Source organism: Rosa rugosa, chromosome 2 (genome assembly GCF_958449725.1).
Source record: "Rosa rugosa chromosome 2, drRosRugo1.1, whole genome shotgun sequence".
NCBI classification, from domain to species: domain Eukaryota; kingdom Viridiplantae; phylum Streptophyta; class Magnoliopsida; order Rosales; family Rosaceae; genus Rosa; species Rosa rugosa.
Window position 1 is genome coordinate 67,346,359 of NC_084821.1, and position 18,618 is coordinate 67,364,976.

The 18,618-nt window shown below is 37.9% G+C and overlaps 4 protein-coding genes and 1 pseudogene across 10 annotated transcripts; 1 reads left to right on the forward strand and 4 right to left on the reverse strand.

Annotated features, from left to right (window-relative positions):
• Positions 1 to 541: 541 nt before the first annotated feature.
• LOC133729543 (cyanidin 3-O-galactoside 2''-O-xylosyltransferase FGGT1-like) lies at positions 542 to 1,396 on the reverse strand (annotated as a pseudogene).
• A 1,809-nt stretch (positions 1,397 to 3,205) lies between these two features.
• On the reverse strand, positions 3,206 to 7,984 carry LOC133729541 (uncharacterized). 2 transcript variants are annotated; one of them, XM_062157074.1, is made up of 8 exons: positions 7,522 to 7,984; positions 6,656 to 6,859; positions 6,016 to 6,504; positions 5,652 to 5,762; positions 4,888 to 5,076; positions 4,425 to 4,637; positions 3,921 to 4,041; positions 3,206 to 3,830 (listed from the first exon to the last, which is right to left on the reverse strand). In XM_062157074.1, exons 1-8 carry the CDS (start codon positions 7,924 to 7,926, stop codon positions 3,718 to 3,720), a joined length of 1,845 nt encoding a protein of 614 aa, XP_062013058.1. In that variant the 5' UTR covers positions 7,927 to 7,984; the 3' UTR covers positions 3,206 to 3,717. The 2 variants fall into 2 exon arrangements, with proteins under 2 accessions (XP_062013058.1, XP_062013059.1); XM_062157075.1 differs by having other exon boundaries at positions 6,016 to 6,501; positions 7,522 to 7,982.
• Positions 7,985 to 8,156: 172 nt separating this feature from the next.
• Positions 8,157 to 9,818, forward strand: LOC133729545 (transcription elongation factor 1 homolog). The gene is made up of 5 exons (XM_062157082.1): positions 8,157 to 8,291; positions 8,737 to 8,865; positions 9,018 to 9,088; positions 9,409 to 9,430; positions 9,535 to 9,818. The coding sequence occupies exons 2-5, from the start codon at positions 8,753 to 8,755 to the stop codon at positions 9,596 to 9,598; spliced, it is 270 nt and encodes an 89-aa protein (XP_062013066.1). The 5' UTR covers positions 8,157 to 8,291; positions 8,737 to 8,752; the 3' UTR covers positions 9,599 to 9,818.
• A 194-nt stretch (positions 9,819 to 10,012) lies between these two features.
• Positions 10,013 to 12,884, reverse strand: LOC133729544 (transcription factor VOZ1). 6 transcript variants are annotated; one of them, XM_062157079.1, is made up of 6 exons: positions 12,727 to 12,856; positions 12,536 to 12,609; positions 12,061 to 12,322; positions 11,736 to 11,885; positions 11,070 to 11,592; positions 10,013 to 10,968 (listed from the first exon to the last, which is right to left on the reverse strand). In XM_062157079.1, exons 3-6 carry the CDS (start codon positions 12,286 to 12,288, stop codon positions 10,415 to 10,417), a joined length of 1,455 nt encoding a protein of 484 aa, XP_062013063.1. In that variant the 5' UTR covers positions 12,289 to 12,322; positions 12,536 to 12,609; positions 12,727 to 12,856; the 3' UTR covers positions 10,013 to 10,414. The 6 variants fall into 6 exon arrangements, with proteins under 6 accessions (XP_062013063.1, XP_062013065.1, XP_062013060.1 ...); XM_062157081.1 differs by having other exon boundaries at positions 12,445 to 12,609; XM_062157076.1 differs by lacking the exon at positions 12,536 to 12,609 and having other exon boundaries at positions 12,727 to 12,884.
• Positions 12,885 to 15,565: 2,681 nt separating this feature from the next.
• On the reverse strand, positions 15,566 to 18,466 carry LOC133733262 (OPA3-like protein). Its single transcript, XM_062160908.1, has 4 exons — positions 18,062 to 18,466; positions 17,520 to 17,654; positions 16,953 to 17,039; positions 15,566 to 15,951 (listed from the first exon to the last, which is right to left on the reverse strand). The coding sequence occupies exons 1-4, from the start codon at positions 18,188 to 18,190 to the stop codon at positions 15,790 to 15,792; spliced, it is 513 nt and encodes a 170-aa protein (XP_062016892.1). The 5' UTR covers positions 18,191 to 18,466; the 3' UTR covers positions 15,566 to 15,789.
• Positions 18,467 to 18,618: the final 152 nt, after the last annotated feature.

Consider the following 18,618-nt stretch of genomic DNA (forward strand, 5'->3'; position numbering starts at 1 on the left):
TGGTGTAGACAAGGTCAGTCACACTACCGTCGGTTACCTTAATAGAATGTTACCCTCTATTTAACGTATTTCTTTGCATGGAAGTATGGTTGACCATACTATTGGTACAGTTTTACATAGACTGGACTCTGCTTGGTGCTTAATTCAATGCTTTATAGCATTTCTCAGTACCCTTATTAGGTTTTATTTCCGATGCCTTGTTGATCTAGTATTGTTTTTGTTATTTTTCATTTTGATGTAGTTTCTACATCTATAAATCTATAAATTGCAATCTTTCTTATTATTATTAATAAAGTGATTGACTATTACTCTAAAAAAAAAATCGCAGGAATTTTGGGAAGCACGAGATTTAGAGGAAAAAAACATGCAATCTTTTTTTTTAACTTTGTCAAGGAGAACCCAAAGGCTTCCTAGGCCCAAGATAAAAACCCCTTCAGCGCATGTGAAATGCTCAAACTGTGCATTGCAGCATAGTGTCTGGCCACTTTGACAGCTTCGGAATTCGAACCTAGGTTAGGGAGCACACCCAGCTTCGGAATGTCAACCCACTACCAAATTCCTTGTTTTCCAAGGCATCAAAAGCTCGAGTTTCGTGAGTCTGTTACTTGATTGAGAATGAACTACTGAAACACAGCAAAGGGTGTACAGGATCAACTTCATCCAATGCTTTCTTTCTCGACAGGCCTCGGTTTAGCAGGTACCATACACTTGCAGGATCAACTAGCCAGTAACATACTGACTGAATCTAATTGCCTAGTTGACGCAACAAATCAGGCAACCAGTAACTAAAATCGAAGAACACAAAATCAGGCTTGAGTTTGAGGAGATATTGTTCGATTTGGGGTCGGGTGAGGTCCATGGCAGTGGCAAGAAGAGAGCCTAAAGAGAGAGGAATGTCAGCTGTGGTTTCAGTCCCCAGAGGGAGCCCATCGACATGAGGGACATCGAGGGGAATGAATGTAATGAGATGAGGGTGGAGATTATAGTGCTGCAACTTGGATTGAGTTTTGAGAGGTAAAAAGAATGAGATGTTGTGGCCTCTCTCTGCGAGTTTGTTCGAGATGTGAAGATATGCAGTCAAATGCCCCATAGCAAACCATGGATACATAGCAATATGCAGAGTTTGGTCACTCATATTTGGACTACTACTGAACAAAATTTGACTGAAGCAAGCACTTACCTGTATTATAAAGTTCATAGGAAATATGATCTGTTTGGTGATGGTATCTCAGCCATAAAATCCCACCAACTCCACATACAAGTTACAAGATGCAATCAAATATTGGAGTTATAGTACCGAATACAATAAATACATCTCCGTCTAGAACTAACTCTAACTCTCTTGTCTTCATGCAGATAAAACAAGCAGCTGTCCTCCATGCAGATCAAAAGCGCAGCTATCCTTCTCCTGAGCAAACACGCAGAACCGAATCAAAGCCACCCGCCGAAACAGGCTGCCAACACCTGTCAAGGGCAACAAAGTAATAAGGCCAGACAAAACGCAGGAACACAGACGTCTGGTCATCTAGGGCTGTCAATGGGTCGTGTCGGGTTGGGTTCGTGTCGGGTCAAGGTATTTATCGTGTCACAAGATACAAACCCAAACCCAACCCATTTAATAATCGTGTCAAAAATTTAAACTCAAACCCAACTTATTTATTAAACGAGTTACCCGTTTCCAACCCGCTTAACCCATTTAATAAATAGGTCGTGTCGTGTTAGACAAAATGACCCATTTAAGGGTTAACAATGCGACCCATTTAACTAAAAAATACAAAAATTGATTAAATTCACTAAAAACTCCACAAGACGAAGAATATAAATAATTATATGTACTTCATAACTAATTAAATCCAATAATTATAAAACAAAATATTTCAAATTGTCTAATCCTATGATCAAAAACTCCTAACGTCTAATATTTCAAGAAGAAATATAGCATAATCGGGTAATCGGGTTATACGGATTCACTTCGTGTTGGCGGGTTGACCCGTGGCCGACCCATTTATTAAATGGGTCATGGCAGGTTGACCCACGGCCGACCCGCTTTTTAATCGTGCGGGTTCAACCCGCTTTATTTCATGCGGGTTTCGAGTCGTGTTATCGGGTCGTGTCGGAATTGACCAAGACTAAAAAATCGAAATTTTCGCCGATATTTTGGCGAAATTTTCGTTTTTGGGAGACCCCGATACTTTCTTTAGTTACCAAAGGAATTTCGATCGAAATTTTGGGAATTTCTCAATATTTTCAAAATTTTCGCGAAATATTCGAAACTTCCCGAAATTTAGGGAATATCTCGCGAAATTCTGATCCACTTTTCATTTATCACGCGGCCCCACCAACCTGAAAGCCCACGTGCCCAATGAGACTTGAAACTGCAAATAAAAATGATGCCCAGACCAAGAGTCGAACCTCGGTCACTCGTGAAGAACATTGGTGACTCAATCATTCTTGCAACACTTCAACTAAAGTATTTGTTAATTACATCTTTTAATATAAGTAGTGACCAGAAGGTTATAGTAAATATGTAATGAATAACCAATTTACTATTAATTTTTTTTTACCACCAATTCTCAATTTGAAATACCAATATTTCAAATATTTTACTTTTGAAAAAAAAAAAACATTGTCATCTAATTTATTACACAATTCAAGTTTCGTAGCTTCATGCTTCATACCTTTCTCATGCTGTTATTTCGGTAATAAAAAATTACTAATATTACTAGGTATACAATTATTTACAATTACTAAGTTTTGGTTTACATAATGTATTGTAATATTGTATTGGTCTAATTAATATAATTCACCATTTCATCTACTATAACTTTTAAAAAACATTGAGAGTATTAAGTTAAATATCCACAAATGTTAGACGACTCAGCATATACTACTTCACCTTAAATTATTACAACTCAATATATAACAATGTTTATTCAACATTTTCGTTTGAAATAAAGTAGATAATTGATCAAATAAACATATGTAAAAGTTTCATTCAAAATTTCCAAGTTTTTCTTTAAATTTCCATAATTTTTCTCAAATATTTACCGATATCGATATTTCTTCGATATTTCCATCGAAATTTCCATTTTCCAGACTGTCGATATATCCTCGATCTTCGATATTTTAGTCCTTAGAATTGACAGCCCTAGTCACCATTGCTCGCAACAGTAACCCCAAACCCTTTTTAGTAGACATAATTAGATGATGGTAAGGCAGAGTTGCAATAGATATTTCAAAAGCATTCATTACAATCAGATTGCCAAAACCAAATTAAGGAATAAAGAGTCATTTTCACTATGACCATTGACCCAAATTAGGCGATTAACTAGTACTTGGTGATGGGAGGCAAAGAATTTGTCACATATCTGCAGCTGAAGGAAGAGAAGAGTTACTAAACTTGGGGACTTTGCAGATCTCAATCATGTGATGAAGTATCTCATCTAACTGAATTCCTATGTACAAGGCACTCTTTACTTTCTTCCAGCAAAAACAAACCATTTGATTTCAAGTTGAGACTCAACTGAAAGTGAAATTAGCAATTCCTCTCAACACATCTCAGCACCAGCTTCTTATCCTATTTGTGAATATCATCATATCCTTTTCATTGTCATCAGCAAGATGTGCATTCTCATCCTCCTATGCACAAATAAATGGTGGCACTGTCATTACCAAGATGTGCATTCTCATCCTCGTATGCAATTAACAGGCAAATGATTATCGAACTGGCCGGGCCAACGCAAATGATGCATCTGGTTTTACTGACATCAACAACTCTATGACAGCGACCTCATCTGGGCACTGGACCTTGAGACCAGGTTCCATCAACCCTATTTGAAACAAACCAGATAGTGAACTCATGGACCAAAAGAATATGAGTGGCAATTCATAATATAATAACAGATAACAGCAGGACATACCAGGAGAAAGCTTTCTTCCTCCATATAACTCCTTCGATAAGGGATTGGCAGCCCAATGGTTAACAGCAGCCCTGCTTAGAGGTTGGAATCCCACTATCTTTCCATCTGCTGACAGAACCACCTATATATAGCCCAAAACAGCATGCAGATATATCAAAAACACCAATCATCACCAAAGTATAGAAGTAGAAAACATTCACTCCAGCACTACATCAACATAATGATGATAATACTTTTCTCTAATATTACATGATCAAAATGATAACACCACCAGCATCCTACAGCATTGATTCTTGAAATCAGTCACAAGAAGAGAATAACCCCTTAAACATAATAAACAAAAACAAAAAAATCTTTCCCACTAGCCAGAGAGCAAAGGCAATGGCCAAGTTGATTAATATTTGAAATTTGAAAAGTATTTGAAATGTGTCCATGTTTTGATGGAGAATGGAGATGGCTATAAGTTGAATGGGGGAAAGGACACAAGAAGGTTACTTCAGTTACCTGATAACTAGCAATATCTTGTGCCGACGCTTTCAAGTCTTCATCAATTTTATCTAAAGGGGAAGAGATTGGCATGTCTTCGCCAACAGCCATCCTCAAATAATCTGGTACTTTGCCAGTCCAAGCACCCACATTTGTTTCCAACGTTATCTCACCAGGCCAACCCAGAGAATCTTTTATCTTTTTAACAACTGATTCGCAAAATGCTTCCAACTGTCCAATAAGGTTTATCAGATGATTCGAAAGCATAGTAAGATTCAGGCAAACAGTAAATCATTTATTTTCATTTCATCACAGAATTATATTAAGATAGTTTCTAGGAATAACTTCTTATGAACAACCTGCTTCTCTACTCCCATTTTGGCATACTCGAAATTGTGCACGAACTGACTACAGATGCGTAATTCAAAATGTAATAAATTGGACATGGTACACAGATATAACAGTCTTGCTGCATTCATACCTTCACGGCATCTGAACACTGATTTAGTGCACTATCAACTTCAGACGATGGAATAGACCTGTGTTCTCTCAAGTACTTGCCACCTTTATGTAGATAAGGTAAACCAAATTGACCAAGAGCACTGATTGCAACGAGAAGAATTCCACTTGCAAGGGAGACAGATAGCAATTTTAATAAGAACGAGCCTGTCTGAAATAAATGAAACCAGTAAGCAGTATACCAATGAACTCAACTCAAACACATTATCCCATCTGAATTCATTAATCAAAGATTGCTGCAATTGTGTAGAATTGATCTAATGCTGAATGGGAAGCATTTAAGATAAACAAATATCTTAAGATTTATTTAAACTATTAGTAAGGCAAGGGTAAAAAAAAATACTGAAAATGTATGATGACATCCTACATCTCTTATAGAGTTATAGAGAAAGAAAACAAAGACGAGCAATATATCAATTTCCTTCTACATATTTATGTCTCCAAACTTCTGATACTTGTGCCATATAATTACTGTATCTTTCCAGTAGCAGAAGATGGGGGACTTCAGCCAACTTTTCTAGTGAGGAAAGAGAACATTCTGCTAGTATTTACCTTCTAACAGCCATATGTCATTGATTATATTTAACTGCTAGTTGCAGAGCACGTTACGCACACGCACACACACACACACACAGATATATATATATATATATATATATATATATGTAGGTCTTCAATCAATCAATTGATAATCAAGAGATAAAAAAGAGATATGCTGTACATTACCTTTTTATTAGATAAGTTGGTGGAACTTGCAATGACACCACAAGATAGTTCTTTATCAGGCAGGGTGTAAAGATCTTCATAGTACATATCTATTATATCAGCCAATCCAACCTGCAAATTTTGTAAATCAGAATAATAAAGTAGCATGCAAGCCATATGTAAGATACACAAAAATCAAACATTAGAGAAGTAATCTCCAATGCGGCTTTATCGCAAAGAGAGATATATTAATAGAATAACTTCATGTAAATTATTATCATCCTATATCAGATTGCGCTAGAAAGCATTGGCATAACATGAACTTCCCAGCTATTTTCTCCAGATTGAAATCCAGAAGCCCAAAGACAAGGAAAGAAGAAAATACCATCTGGGAGTGTGTCAAAAGAACTTCCCAACTATTTTCTCCACATTTTCTCCAGCCTTCAAATTTCACATCCTTAAGCCGATTAGCATCAATTTGTAGCTTGTAAGCTGGAACATACTCACTAGTCCAAGAACTAAATTCCAGACCACCAATCTTTTCCAGTTTAGAGAGTGCAGATGGTGTCCACCACTTTGATTTTGCTTTTACAGACTTAAAACTGTTCTTTGTGGAATGAAAATGTTCGAGCAGACTCTTGGCATTTTCAACTATCTCATCTTCAAATAATTTGTATATGACAACTGAGGAATCTTTTGATACAGTCCTTCCAGGCTTTCGAAACCAATGAAGGAAATTACTTGGTGTTTTGCCCGTGTAATCTTCAAGAAATTGTTTTTCTGTATTTTGAAGAGCAGAGATGCAGACAACTTCTGCGAGCACAGATAAAATCCGTTCGTCTGATGAACTAAGGGTGACACATCCAGGGACCTGCTGATACGAAATGCATAAGAGAACTGAACCCATCAGTATCATGTGACACCTGCAGGACAGAGATTACTAATGATATTACATTTTACAAGAAAGTAATGCAGCTGTCCAATATCCAACTGTATAAATCTACAAATAAAGAACAAAGACAAACCTCTCTGGGGTTCTCAAGATCCTTCATATTCCTTTGAGTTCCAGGTCTGAAAACAACTAGTTGAAAGCTCCAGAGTAGTTCTAACACTACTTGTCTAAACGTCATAGAAAGTATGTTTCTAGAAGTAGTGGTTGACAGCATATCTTCAGTGATGGAGCTTCTCAATTTACCAGCTTTTTCTTTAACTTTTCTAGCAGGAAGAAACTGTTAAAAATGTCAACTTTACAACAGCCATTCAGAAAAGCAAAAACTCTCTACAAATGACATTATTCTTGACCAGAAAGGACCCTCAGGTATCAAAATATGTTCCGTGGAATTTCATTTCAGTACGAAAGCAGCAAAAACACTCTGAAGTTCAGAACAATCAAAACGTAATAGACACCAACCAACATGATTCATGCAGGACAAGGCACACAAGGTCGTGACACACATCTAACACAAAATAGCAACCTCCCACGGCGCAATTGTGAGGACTTGTGAGACTGCTACAACAGGATAGTTCTCTGCAGTTCTTAGGCTTTCCAGTTCCAAATTCTTTTTTGTTCAAAATTGGAATATTAAACATTGGCTACAGTTTAGTTCCAAATCCGCTGAACTATCAAACAATGCCGCCTGGTGTTAACATTATTAAATTAACTTGGAACATTACCATAGTAAGTGTTGCAATTTTAACTCTTTTGAAATTATTTAATGCCGATTTTCATACTCTAAAAATACACTATAATGCTTATAACACCAACATTCTTCAGCCATTTTTGAGTCTTTAAGCATTACATACAACACATTACACATTTGTTAATGATTGATTAGTTCTAATTCTCATCTATTACCACAAAGTTCCAAGCTTTAGAGCTAAGTGAACTAACCAGCCGGGTCGAGATTGTACTGTACGGGTCGGAGTTACCCGGGAACAAAGTCTCCACAACCATAGCGGGCACGCCCTCCCTAATGTGCTCGTCGGCGGCCTCTCCTCCGTCGGCGGCGGCCGCCGTCAGAGCCTGCTGAAAATCCACGGCTCCGACTAGTCCCAGCCGCGCCAATTCGTTCTCGTACGTTCTCACGCACGGCAGGCTCTTCTCGGAGGACTCGGAAATCGCCTGGAGGACCTCCTGCTCGGTGGCCGGAGCCGATTTCCGAGAAGAAGAAGAAGAAGAAGAAGAGCAGGCGAGGGTAAAACGGGGATTTCGGGGTTTGGAGTAGAGAGAGCAGCCACTGGGTCGTGTGAAGGAGACGAGAGGTGGATGGAGGAAGAGAGAGTGGACGGACGCCATTGGTGAAGCTTTGAGCAATTCTGAGCTTTAGGGTTTTCGAGGTTGAGTGAGGTAGGGGATAGTGAAAGTTCCTTGGATTTCGAAAATTGGGCTCACTTTGGGCCGGGCCGATTCGGGTCGAGTCGGGTATGCGATTTAGAGAAAAACGAAAACGACGACGTTTGAGTTCACTAATTGGACCGTCACCTTTGCTTTTACACGGTTTTAAAGCGAAGCTCAGACAGGTGTGGGGGGAACTCGTCGATTTTCCAAAACACTATCTGCGCATTGTGATCTCTCTATTTGCTCGGCGTGAACATTAGGGTTTTGATTCCGGCGAGCATTGGAGAATAGTTAACGTGGAGGCTAGTTCTTCAAATCTTCCGGTAAATATTGTGTGTGTGTGTGTGTTTTTTTTCTTTATTGTTCGTTTCGTTTGGATTTTATTGATCGTAATTTATATATTTGCCTCTATTTGGGGGGTTAATAAACGAAGAGAATAGGAAATCTAGGTTTTTCATTAGAGATTGAATCAAATTCCAAAACATTTTGTGGAATTTGGGGATGGTTGCATGATTTTTTTTTTTTGTTACAGAGATCAACGTTACACACTTACACTGATCGAAAGCTGATTTACATAATGTCTATGTGTGTTTGATCTTTTATGCTTTTTTGCTCGTAGAATGGTGCTACCTTTTTAATTATATTGATTATTGGAATGGGATTGTGAGGAGGGAATTGTAAAAGGATGAAATGGTTGAAACTGGATATATAGAAGAATTTCGGAACATTCATTAAGTTACGTTCTTGATGGTTGGATATTGACTGTAGAGGAGATAGTTGAGCAATGGGGAAAAGGAAGTCAACAGCAAAGCCGGCTCCGAAGAAGCGGATGGACAAGCTTGACACCGTCTTCAGCTGTCCCTTCTGTGGCCATGGCTCCAGTGTCGAATGCCGCATGTGAGAATTTTTTTTTTTCAATTATTTTTGTCTGATTTATGAGTCTTTTAACCAAATTGTAAGGCAATGCAGAACCTAATAAGGTTTACTTTTAGTGTTAAGGTTTTATATATCTGGCATTGTACTTACTTTTATTGTTTATCTTGTTTCAGTGATATGAAGAACTTGATCGGGGAAGCCAATTGCAGAATATGCCAAGAAAGCTTCAGCACAACTGTCAATGGTATGTTCAAATCCTCTTGTCTCTGGCAGGGTTAATGATATATTAGTTAATCTGAAATCTTTTCTTTAGAGTCAAATTCTAATTATGTGAAGCATGCAATAGGTATTCAGCATTGAATATGCTTTCTTTACTAAAACTTGTGGAAAAAGTTATGAATGATATTGGGTTTTTTCCCTTTGAACACTGATTCACTTTTGAAAATACGCTATATTATCAATATGTTCTTCCCAGTAAAATTACAATGAATAACGTTACTAATCAAAATTCTGCAGTTTAATGAATATATTTATATTTATTTCTGTTTTCCCTTGTATTTGCAGCTTTGTCTGAAGCAATAGACATGTAAGTAAACCAACTCTCGCTCTCTCACCTACACACACACACACACATGTGAAAATTGTTAGTCAGCAGCTACTCTTATTGATGTGAAAGCTGTAACTCTGCAGCTACAGTGAATGGATTGATGAATGTGAACGGGTTAACCATCTTGAAGATGATGGTGATGCTTAAGAAGAAGTCCTGAAGCACCTGATGCCTAGAAAGCCAGGATACAATGTTACCATAGCCTAGTAATTTCCAAGCTTTGTTATAATGTTGCCCTTTAGTTTTGGCCTTGTTCTGAATAATGCTCCTAGTCAAAATGTTGAAACGACTCGAACAAGACAGTTTTGACTTGTTTGTCATGCTTTAAATTTCATTTATCCAATGCACATATTGAACTTTTGTATGATGGTGAAAAAATTTGATTATGTCGCGTTCTTGTTTGGAATTGCTCTCTAACGCTGATAAGAGTTGCAATCCTTTTAGTACAAACCTTTAGGTACAGCGACCACATCTTGAGGCAAACATTATAGGGCAGTAGCTGCATTATGGATCGTAACATCAGCATCAACAAAAGTGAAGATTTTAAAACTGTGGTGCATATTTAATACAAAACCCAATGAAATGTGCATTTATAGAGAGGTATCATTATATACCCAATACACAACAACTAGAAAGTTCATATTGCAGAATGCACCCTTAACAAACGGCATGCTGCATCCCATTCTAGTTTTGGTGAAACTGCTGATTTCCAGCTTGACATCATATCACAATTAGTTATAAAATTTGCTGACAATGTTAGAATATGCTCTAATGTGGCATTCCATGTGAGGCAGCTATTCACAGTATCTCCATAGAGCCAAAAATGAGCTTGACTTAAGAATAGAAGAAACAGAAGACCAGATAAGTGAAGTAGAAAATGCATGAACCCGCCACTGCTTACTGTAAACTAAAATCTAAGGGCATGCTTATTCACGCCCATCAATCCTCTTCCAGACTTTGGAGTTATGTTAGGTAATAACCACTTAGATTGTCAACAAGATAATCATATGGTGGACCTGTTCCATAGTCAAATGTCCCATTTGTTGCTGTCCCTCGAGTTGGAGTGTAATAGACAGTTCCAACACCAACCTTTGCATTCACTTTGGCCCTGCCCTTCACATTGCGCTTGTTATCAGAGGGGAACTCAGCAGAAAGCCTTCCCATTTGCTTCTGGAGATCAGCAACTGAATCATTACTTAGTTTCCCCTTGGAATTTTTCTTCCCATCGACAAGTTTCAGTTCCAATCTATAGAGGGCACAAGCATCACACTTGTTGATCTCGTATTCATAAAGGTGCCACTCAAAATGGTTCAGGGGTTGCGGATCCATATAATAGGATCTCTTCAGCCCTCCGAATTCATTCATCACTTGCTTCCTTGACTCATGCCAACCTCGTCCGTTGTAATCTGGCAACGACCTCTGCTTTCTGTTACCACTCTCAAAAGCTCTTCGAGGCTTGTCAAAAAAGAGCCATTCCCGAAGCATCTCTCCCTCAAGAACCAAAAGATCAAAGAGTTCTGAAATCACAAAACATAATTAGTCCACCAAACAAAATTCACAACGAAAGTTACATATGACTTCTGCTTAACATATTGAAATATAGCTCATATGCACTTACCAGGTGCATTCCATGGAGACTTTGCAGTAGCAGCTCCCTCACACTCAGGGATTCCAACATCTTTTCCTTGTGCCTTTGCACTAAGAGCAGCAAAAAGTAGGCCATCCTTAAGGCCAATTCCCCCAGGTCGTAGGACTGGAGCCATGCCAGGTGGTCCTTCATTCAACGCTAAAGCAGCATGAAAGCTACTGCAGTAGTCTTGACACCAATCCAACCCTTGAGCAGGCCTAGGACAATCCCAAAGTGCGCACTTTGGGCCTAAGAAAGCTGAAGGTGGAGGGCATATACTTGGTAGATAACTAGTGACATGAGACAATGCATCACCCGCACTCAAAGCTGTACCATTAAAACAACTGTAGTAGTTGTGATCAAAGTCTTGATGCAAGTCAAACTGCTGATAGTCCAATTGATTAGCCCCTTCCAAATTGTTAACACCGGCACTGCGAACTCCTAAAAGGGAGCTTTTGCCCTGATCAGCCAGTGGAAAGCCGTGTTCCTGTTGCCCATGATTCACACTGAACCCCTGAAATAAGTTGAGTACAATCACCAATCAGTGCTCGTTTACAAACTGGTTCTCCGCTTCACAGCGGAGCAAAAATAGTAAATTAAAAGCATGTTTATCAGTTTAGAAAAGAAGAAACGAGAAGGAAAGCAGGAGTAAACCACCTCTTGAAAGACCAAACTCTCTCCGACTTCCAATTTCTGATCGTTAGGCTCAGGTTTTGGTGCAGCTAATGGACTGCTGGCATCATCCTCCTCCTCACAAAGCTGCAACAGCCGACAAATGTCTGAAGAGAACGAACCAACACTACCACCCTACATTGACAAGCACCACACCCTTTCAAACAAAAACCATAACCCACATATCTCACATGATGTATTTTATGGCACATGGATTACACACAAAATGCAGATACAGAAACAATATATGATCACTGTAGTTCAATAAATGCACTGCAAAAGTATTCGTGTAAATGATGATGAAGCTAACTTGCTGCAAAGAAGAAGCTGGGGACGGCTCATTCAGCTCGGATTTCCATTCGCGGAGCATCTGATGGACTTGTTCTTCGAGGAGGGTGGCATCGATAGTGCGGCTCTCCTTCCTGGCAAACTGGAGATCCACGAACATGCCCTGCAAGTCATCGACACGGTTCTTGGCTTTGTCCTTGAAGAGCTTATGAGAAACCGACTTGCAATTGCTCTTCGAACCCTTCCTCATCACAAACACCCGCCCCCTCGTCACTTCTTACACCCTACAATTCACAAATCAAACACACACCCATCTCAGATTACCAAAAACCCATCAAAAATTTCCAAGGTTTCAACAGACCCACCTCAGATTATCACAGGAAATAAGAAAACAAAAAAACCATACCTGAATTTTATGAGCAAAAAAAAAATCACAAAACTCACCAACCAAACTAATAAAATTCAAAATCAAATCAAACTGTTATGAATGAGTGAACCTCTATAATCAAAAGCAACCCAGCTCAAATCACAAGATGCAGTGAGAATTAGCACCAAATCGGAGCTTGTTTTGCTGAAAATGGAAAGAAAAGAGGGTTTTGGGATCGCAGAGGGTGAGGAGGAGAGAGAGAGATAGCTATAAAGAGAAGGGGAAAGTGAAATATTCTCGACCCAAAAAAGAGATGCTTACCCGTTTTCTCAAAGTGTTTGATTCCAAGTTCCACAGAGCCGAGAAACTGAAATGGGTTTGTGGCTTGGTGGAGTGTTGATGATTAAGTAGAGTAGTGACTCAGTGACTCGCTTTTCTCTGCTGGCTATGAAAGCTATGCGAGGTGAGGAATGTGGTCGTTGGGTAATAATGGGTGAAAAATGGGGGCCTTTATCAGCAATGGGATGTCATTTTCTGATTTTCTTAAAAAAGTCAGAGCTTCGTAAATCGGGCCTCCGTGTCCGAAACATGATATTAGAGTGATTGGTTGTATGAGTAGGTTAAGAACATCTTAATCCATTTACGACGTGAATGTCTCGTATGGTCAAATAGAATCATTTTAATTTTTAAGCAGTGTTGGTTGTTTGTTTGGTAACTTAGGATGGAAGTTGTTAATCATAGAATGTTGGCGGACGTAAGGATTAGAAGCGCACTCATACTCGGTTGAATAGAATCATTTATGTAGTGGTCTTTGTTTGATAACTTGATATGTTCAAGATCCTAGTGAGATAAGTTTTTAACGGCTATATACGTTTTAAACTTAATTGCTTATTTTCGATTATGTATGTTATTTTTCTTTTCTTTTTTAGTCATGTCGGAGGAGAATTGAACCTCTGAGACTCTGACTTAGTATAATAACTCCATTCTCAACTCCCCTCATCACTTAGGCCTTCATTTAAGGACAATTTTTAACACTTTACTTCCTTCTAAAATTTATGGTGCTTTATATTGAACCCTACATAACATTTGAATCTTTATTATTATTTCTTCTTTTTTTTAGAAAATTTGAATGTTTATTTCTACTCGCAGTATATGTCTAAACTATATATATATATATTTTTTTTTTTTTAAAGGATGTCTATACTATATTTAAGAAAAGAGAGTTTGGCGGCCAAAATAAAAATTACATAAATACCCTCAATATATTAAAATACTATGAAAACTAAATAATTAAAAAGAATAAACAAGTAAACTTTAAGAATAACAAAAAATAAAAAGTAAAGAAATATACAGGCATAACCACCCACCTTCTTTAAATAACTCCACACCAATCGAGTGTGTAGAAATTTCTTGTAATTATTAAACAAAACACACAATAGTTTTATTTCACGAATAGCTGAAGCTATTCTTTTTTAAATAAATCACATCAACCCCTACACCTATTTGACTCTTTAACCAAATGCGGTCGTCACCTTTCGCTTATCCGTCTTTTCTAATAACGTGGCTCATAATTATGGTTCTTATAATCCCTATCATTGCTTAAGATGTGTAAAGCATAACCTAAATCCTGAGAAATATAGCAATTGTGCCTTTTACTAAAAAATGGTTAAAAAAGAGTGCTATAACAACTCCAACCATGGGCACCATTTGGGGGTGCTATTCTCATTTTAGCACCCCCTTGTTGCACTATTCATATAGGACTCAATTCTCATCTCCAACCATAGGGGTGCAATTTTTACTATTCTTGACTAAAATATAATATGAGTATAATTTTGAGCCATCAGATCTGAGCCATCAGATCGAAATACATCCGTTCAGTAAATAAAATAAAAAAAAAAAAAAAAAGGCAACATCCGACCGTCCATTTTTAAACCTGATCAATCATGAACGTTGGATTTTCTGACCGTTGGGGGTTCCAACGGTCAGGAAATCCAACGTTCATGATTGATCAGGTTTAAAAATGGACGGTCGGATATTGCCTTTTTTTTTTTTTACTGAACGGATGTATTTCGATCTGATGGCTCAAAATTATACTCATATTATATTTTAGTCAAAAATAGTAAAAATAGCACCCCCATGGTTGGAGATGAGAATTGAGTCCTATATAAATAGTGCAACAAGGGGGTGCTAAAATGAGAATAGCACCCCCAAATGGTGCCCATGGTTGGAGTTGCCCTAAATGGCCCCAAGTCTTATATTTATAAGACCAGATCATGGGTTTTTGGTGGGTTGGAGAAGAAAAGTCCTATATTTGGCAAAATTTGAGTTTGGCACCCCTTGGTTGGAGTTGCCCTAAAAGAACTTGATTTGGACTTGGGATTTGTATGTTTCCAATAATTGGCTCATATTTGGTCGGTTGAGGAAACACAATCAAAGAGAAGCATGTCAACAAGAGTTAGCACCACACAAACAAAAGCTTACAAGCGAAGAGTCTACAAAAACACCATCCTATTCCTATGCATAGTTGGATTGGGAAGAGAAGGGAAGTATAGGGGAGTAAGAAAAGAATAAAGAGCTCATCCACTACCATCCACCATATTCCTTCTAGATGCCCCCTCCTCCTTTCATATTTGAGATAGAAGAGAATTAAAAGGATGGTTCTGCAAGTATGATACTAAACATGACCAGAAGCATCTTATGTTTAGAATTTAGGCATTTTGTTGGGCCCTAATACTATACAAGATAAACTTAATTGCCCTAATTCACTTGACTTTAGAAAAAAGGAAACTTTTAGAGCAAACCAACTATTCTCCTTTTGGTGTTCATACTGATTTAATCTGTGGTGTTTATACTTTGATATATCCTGTTTTCCATATATCCTATACTAACTAAGCTATACAGCTTTCATTCTCGAGAAAAATGACAAACTACCCTTGTTGATGAGTAACAATAACTCGTCGAAAAAAGTTATAAAATTCATTTTATTTTATAAATACTTGAACAACATTTGCCAAAGAACAATTTCTCGATAAAAGTTACAAATTTTGTTTTATAATATAAATCATCGGCAAGTTGCAAAAGAATATTTCACTTAACGAAATCGGCGAAAAAAGTTGAGATATTTGTTTTTATATTATGAGATAATCTTTCGACCATGACATTATCCAAGAGCAAGTAGCTAAATTCATACTTAAACACCCCCCACATCTGTTCAAACAGAACCTCAACTCTTTCAATTATATTCATCTACATCTGCAAAAATATAAGCCAGACATCAATCGGAAATTATCATCAATGGTCAAAAGAATTGAGGGGAGAAATTTTCCCCCGTTACAAATTAAAGATCTTTTTGTTATGATTTATTTAATTTATCTTGTAACCGGATCAAGCTGGCTTTACTGACTTTGCACCTTCTGTATCGGCAACACGCTTGAAATTAAAAATACCACCGAGTCCTTGTCCCTTAGCAAGCTTCTCCAGTTCTTCATATTTGCTCCTTAGAAGCTCCACTTCTCTAGATAACTCTTCATCTCTTTGCTTCATTGTCTGAAACAATGGTGTGAATGACAGGCGAATTAGGCCAATCAATATTGACAGCTAGTGGTCAAAGAAGCATGGAGAAGTACCATGAAACAGTAAATCATTCTGTCTATAAAATCCTTTAAAACACTTCATCACACAATACAAGTTGGTGCTTGAATCATATAACACTACAGTTTTTCTTAACAACTGCGATTATGGAGATTATATGACTGTTTCAAATTACAAGTCTAACCAGGTCACTTGGATCATTCTATTCATGATAATTCTCAAAGATGTTGAATATTAGATATCCATAACCTTGGACTAGCTCCTAGGTACAGAGTGCACTGGATCATAAGGTGATACTTAACGGCATTGCTCTATAGCCATCTAGCTTTCATTTGGCTTTAGGAAAGGACAAGCTAAATTTGTCTAGTTCCTCTCCAGATAATACATTTTCTCATTTGGGGGGGGAAGGTAAAACCTAACATGAGAACTAGAAGCTGCTCTATTCATTTTCTCTGTAATGAACAAAGTATAGTGACAGAACTGATCTGGGAACAGGACTTTAACAAGACTGAATTTTTTTGGATACAGCACAAACTGTATTTCATGATAGAAAAGGGACATTTTCTGTTTTCAGACATTTTAAAGATAAGCTGTCTCTTTATTCAGGAAATAAAACAGTTGCGTAGTTAATTGCAGTTATTTAAGAAATCTACGTAAGCTACAAAACACTAAGAAACTTTTATCAACATATTGAAACTATTGCTTAACTTTATTGCGCATATTACCAAGATCTGAAGTACAAACATATAATGACCAGCTTGTTGACATTTTCACTGACATCACTGAACTGTATTAGCACTTTAAAAAAGAATTGGAGCTCAAAACAGACATCAAAAGGAGAGTAGAATTGCAGCGGAATATAAACATCTACATAACTCTAGCAGGTCAAGGCTGCCCTATAAATGCAAATCAAACAATGACTAGGTACTGTTTAACAAAGAAACTAGTGCACATACCTCCAGTTCTTGCTTTCGTGCTTCCTCCTTTCTGGCTTCTGATCTGGCACTTCTTTGAACTTCAAAGATCAGAGCAACTCCTGCAACCTGTATATTTAGAAATTCCAGCATGTAAGTAATGATACAAGTCCTACAATAATCAATATAAGTACATTGTTTTTAGTGGAACAAACATGATCCGAGTCAGATTCCTGCGTTGCTCGAAGTACAAAACCACAACCCCCAATGTTATATATAAAAGCATACTAGGCCAGCACAATATTCCCACCCATAAAGCATGGGAGTTTCTGTAAGGATCCTATATGTTAATCACCAACTTTTTGAGTCCTTGAGTTCCAACTAACAGTAGAGCAGTCAATTTTGTTTCATGTTAGACAGGAGCATTCAAACAATTTATCACCGACAATACATCTTGATTCTTGACTTTCATCCACAGGCAGACTCACAACCAACATATTGCTACGTAAACACATAATGACTGTTGACTAATCAGAATACCGTATATGTAAACAGTGAAAAGATGTCTTTGAGAAGTTCAACAAACGAATAGCTAGGTTCAAAAATTACCGTGAAGACAAAGAGCTCCCCGATGAGGTCCACAGCAGCCTGCACAGCCTTCTCCTCATTCAAGGGACGAATCTCGACATCAGTTGCGTGACTATAGAGGCGTCTTTGCATTTTCGTGGTGATTTGATGGTTTGCCTGTTACCAAATACATTACAGAGAATCCCCCAATAGCTAAATGCATAGAACGAAAAAAATAAATTTCTTATAAGCAGCATTAGAACCATTGTTTTTAAATTGTAATACCACACTTCATACATAAAATGCTTCTTAACCATTTACAAAAAGATCAAAGTAACAAAAACCCTGAAAGCATTTCACATAAGTAGAACTAGTAGCTCAATTTTAGTAATTCTCCACCACAATTTCACAATGCTATAGAACACAAAATGCCCAGATAGGTGGACAGCTCAGGAACTCAATCAGCAACAGAAAAGATCAAACCTTTCAAACTGGGTCAAGCACAACTCATCAATCAATGGCCAAAAGACCGCATTTTGGGTTCATATTTTAACGAAATACCAAAGACCCATGAGCAACAATACCTGAGCCATGTTGACGATGATTTGGCGGAACCTGGGGTGCTTCCCAGCTGCCTGTTTAAGCCTGGCGGCTACAGGTTTGCTCATAGTTTTTAAGAGCAAAGTTCCGAGCTTTACAAGCGGGAGTACCATTGCCGATCTAAGAACCCAAGTTTCTTGGATTGAAAGCCAATAACAATAAGCTGAATGCTGAAGAATTAAGGGTCTCGATGAAGTTCGAAATGCGGTGGTTACATATCAGGGTGGGCTTGACTGGTTCAAAGGGTGAGTGGGTTTCTTCTTGATGAGCAAGACAATGGAGAAGGTCAGCGAGAGAGAGCGAGAGAAGAAGAAGGCGCGTGGGCAAATGGGGTTGGGTTTGGAATTTGGGGCCAAGGGGGAAGTTTTTCAGGGGGAACTATGCAAATTGATCTGTCTCGTCTCTGGGTCAGTGGCTCTTAACTTTGGTTTGGGTTTCACTTTCAAGTTTTCACTCCCGTCTTCTCCAAAAAAAAAAAAAAGTTTTCACTCCCGTCTCATTGGATTGGTTGAAACTTGGAAAGGGAAAAACGAATGGTAAA

Bases quoted from the DNA above. Each gene is read 5' to 3' on its own strand.
- LOC133729541 (XM_062157074.1), bottom strand. From the start codon at position 7,926: ATGGCGTCCGTCCACTCTCTCTTCCTCCATCCACCTCTCGTCTCCTTC. The intron at 5,763-6,015 runs GTATTTTCTTCT...CAAAATTTGCAG, and splicing joins TTTTGACACACTCCCAGATG to GTTGGATTGGCTGATATAAT. The intron at 4,638-4,887 runs GTATGAATGCAG...CTTATTGGACAG, and splicing joins AGTGTTCAGATGCCGTGAAG to TTGGAAGCATTTTGCGAATC.
- LOC133729545 (XM_062157082.1), top strand. From the start codon at position 8,753: ATGGGGAAAAGGAAGTCAACAGCAAAGCCGGCTCCGAAGAAGCGGATG. The intron at 8,866-9,017 runs GTGAGAATTTTT...ATCTTGTTTCAG, and splicing joins TCCAGTGTCGAATGCCGCAT to TGATATGAAGAACTTGATCG. The intron at 9,089-9,408 runs GTATGTTCAAAT...TTGTATTTGCAG, and splicing joins CTTCAGCACAACTGTCAATG to CTTTGTCTGAAGCAATAGAC.
- LOC133729544 (XM_062157076.1), bottom strand. From the start codon at position 12,288: ATGAGGAAGGGTTCGAAGAGCAATTGCAAGTCGGTTTCTCATAAGCTC. The intron at 11,886-12,060 runs GTTAGCTTCATC...TTGTCAATGTAG, and splicing joins CAGCTTCTTCTTTGCAGCAA to GGTGGTAGTGTTGGTTCGTT. The intron at 11,593-11,735 runs GTGGTTTACTCC...AACTTATTTCAG, and splicing joins AGAGTTTGGTCTTTCAAGAG to GGGTTCAGTGTGAATCATGG.
- LOC133733262 (XM_062160908.1), bottom strand. From the start codon at position 18,190: ATGGTACTCCCGCTTGTAAAGCTCGGAACTTTGCTCTTAAAAACTATG. The intron at 17,655-18,061 runs GTATTGTTGCTC...ATTTGGTAACAG, and splicing joins TCATCGTCAACATGGCTCAG to GCAAACCATCAAATCACCAC. The intron at 17,040-17,519 runs GTAATTTTTGAA...CTAAATATACAG, and splicing joins GGGAGCTCTTTGTCTTCACG to GTTGCAGGAGTTGCTCTGAT.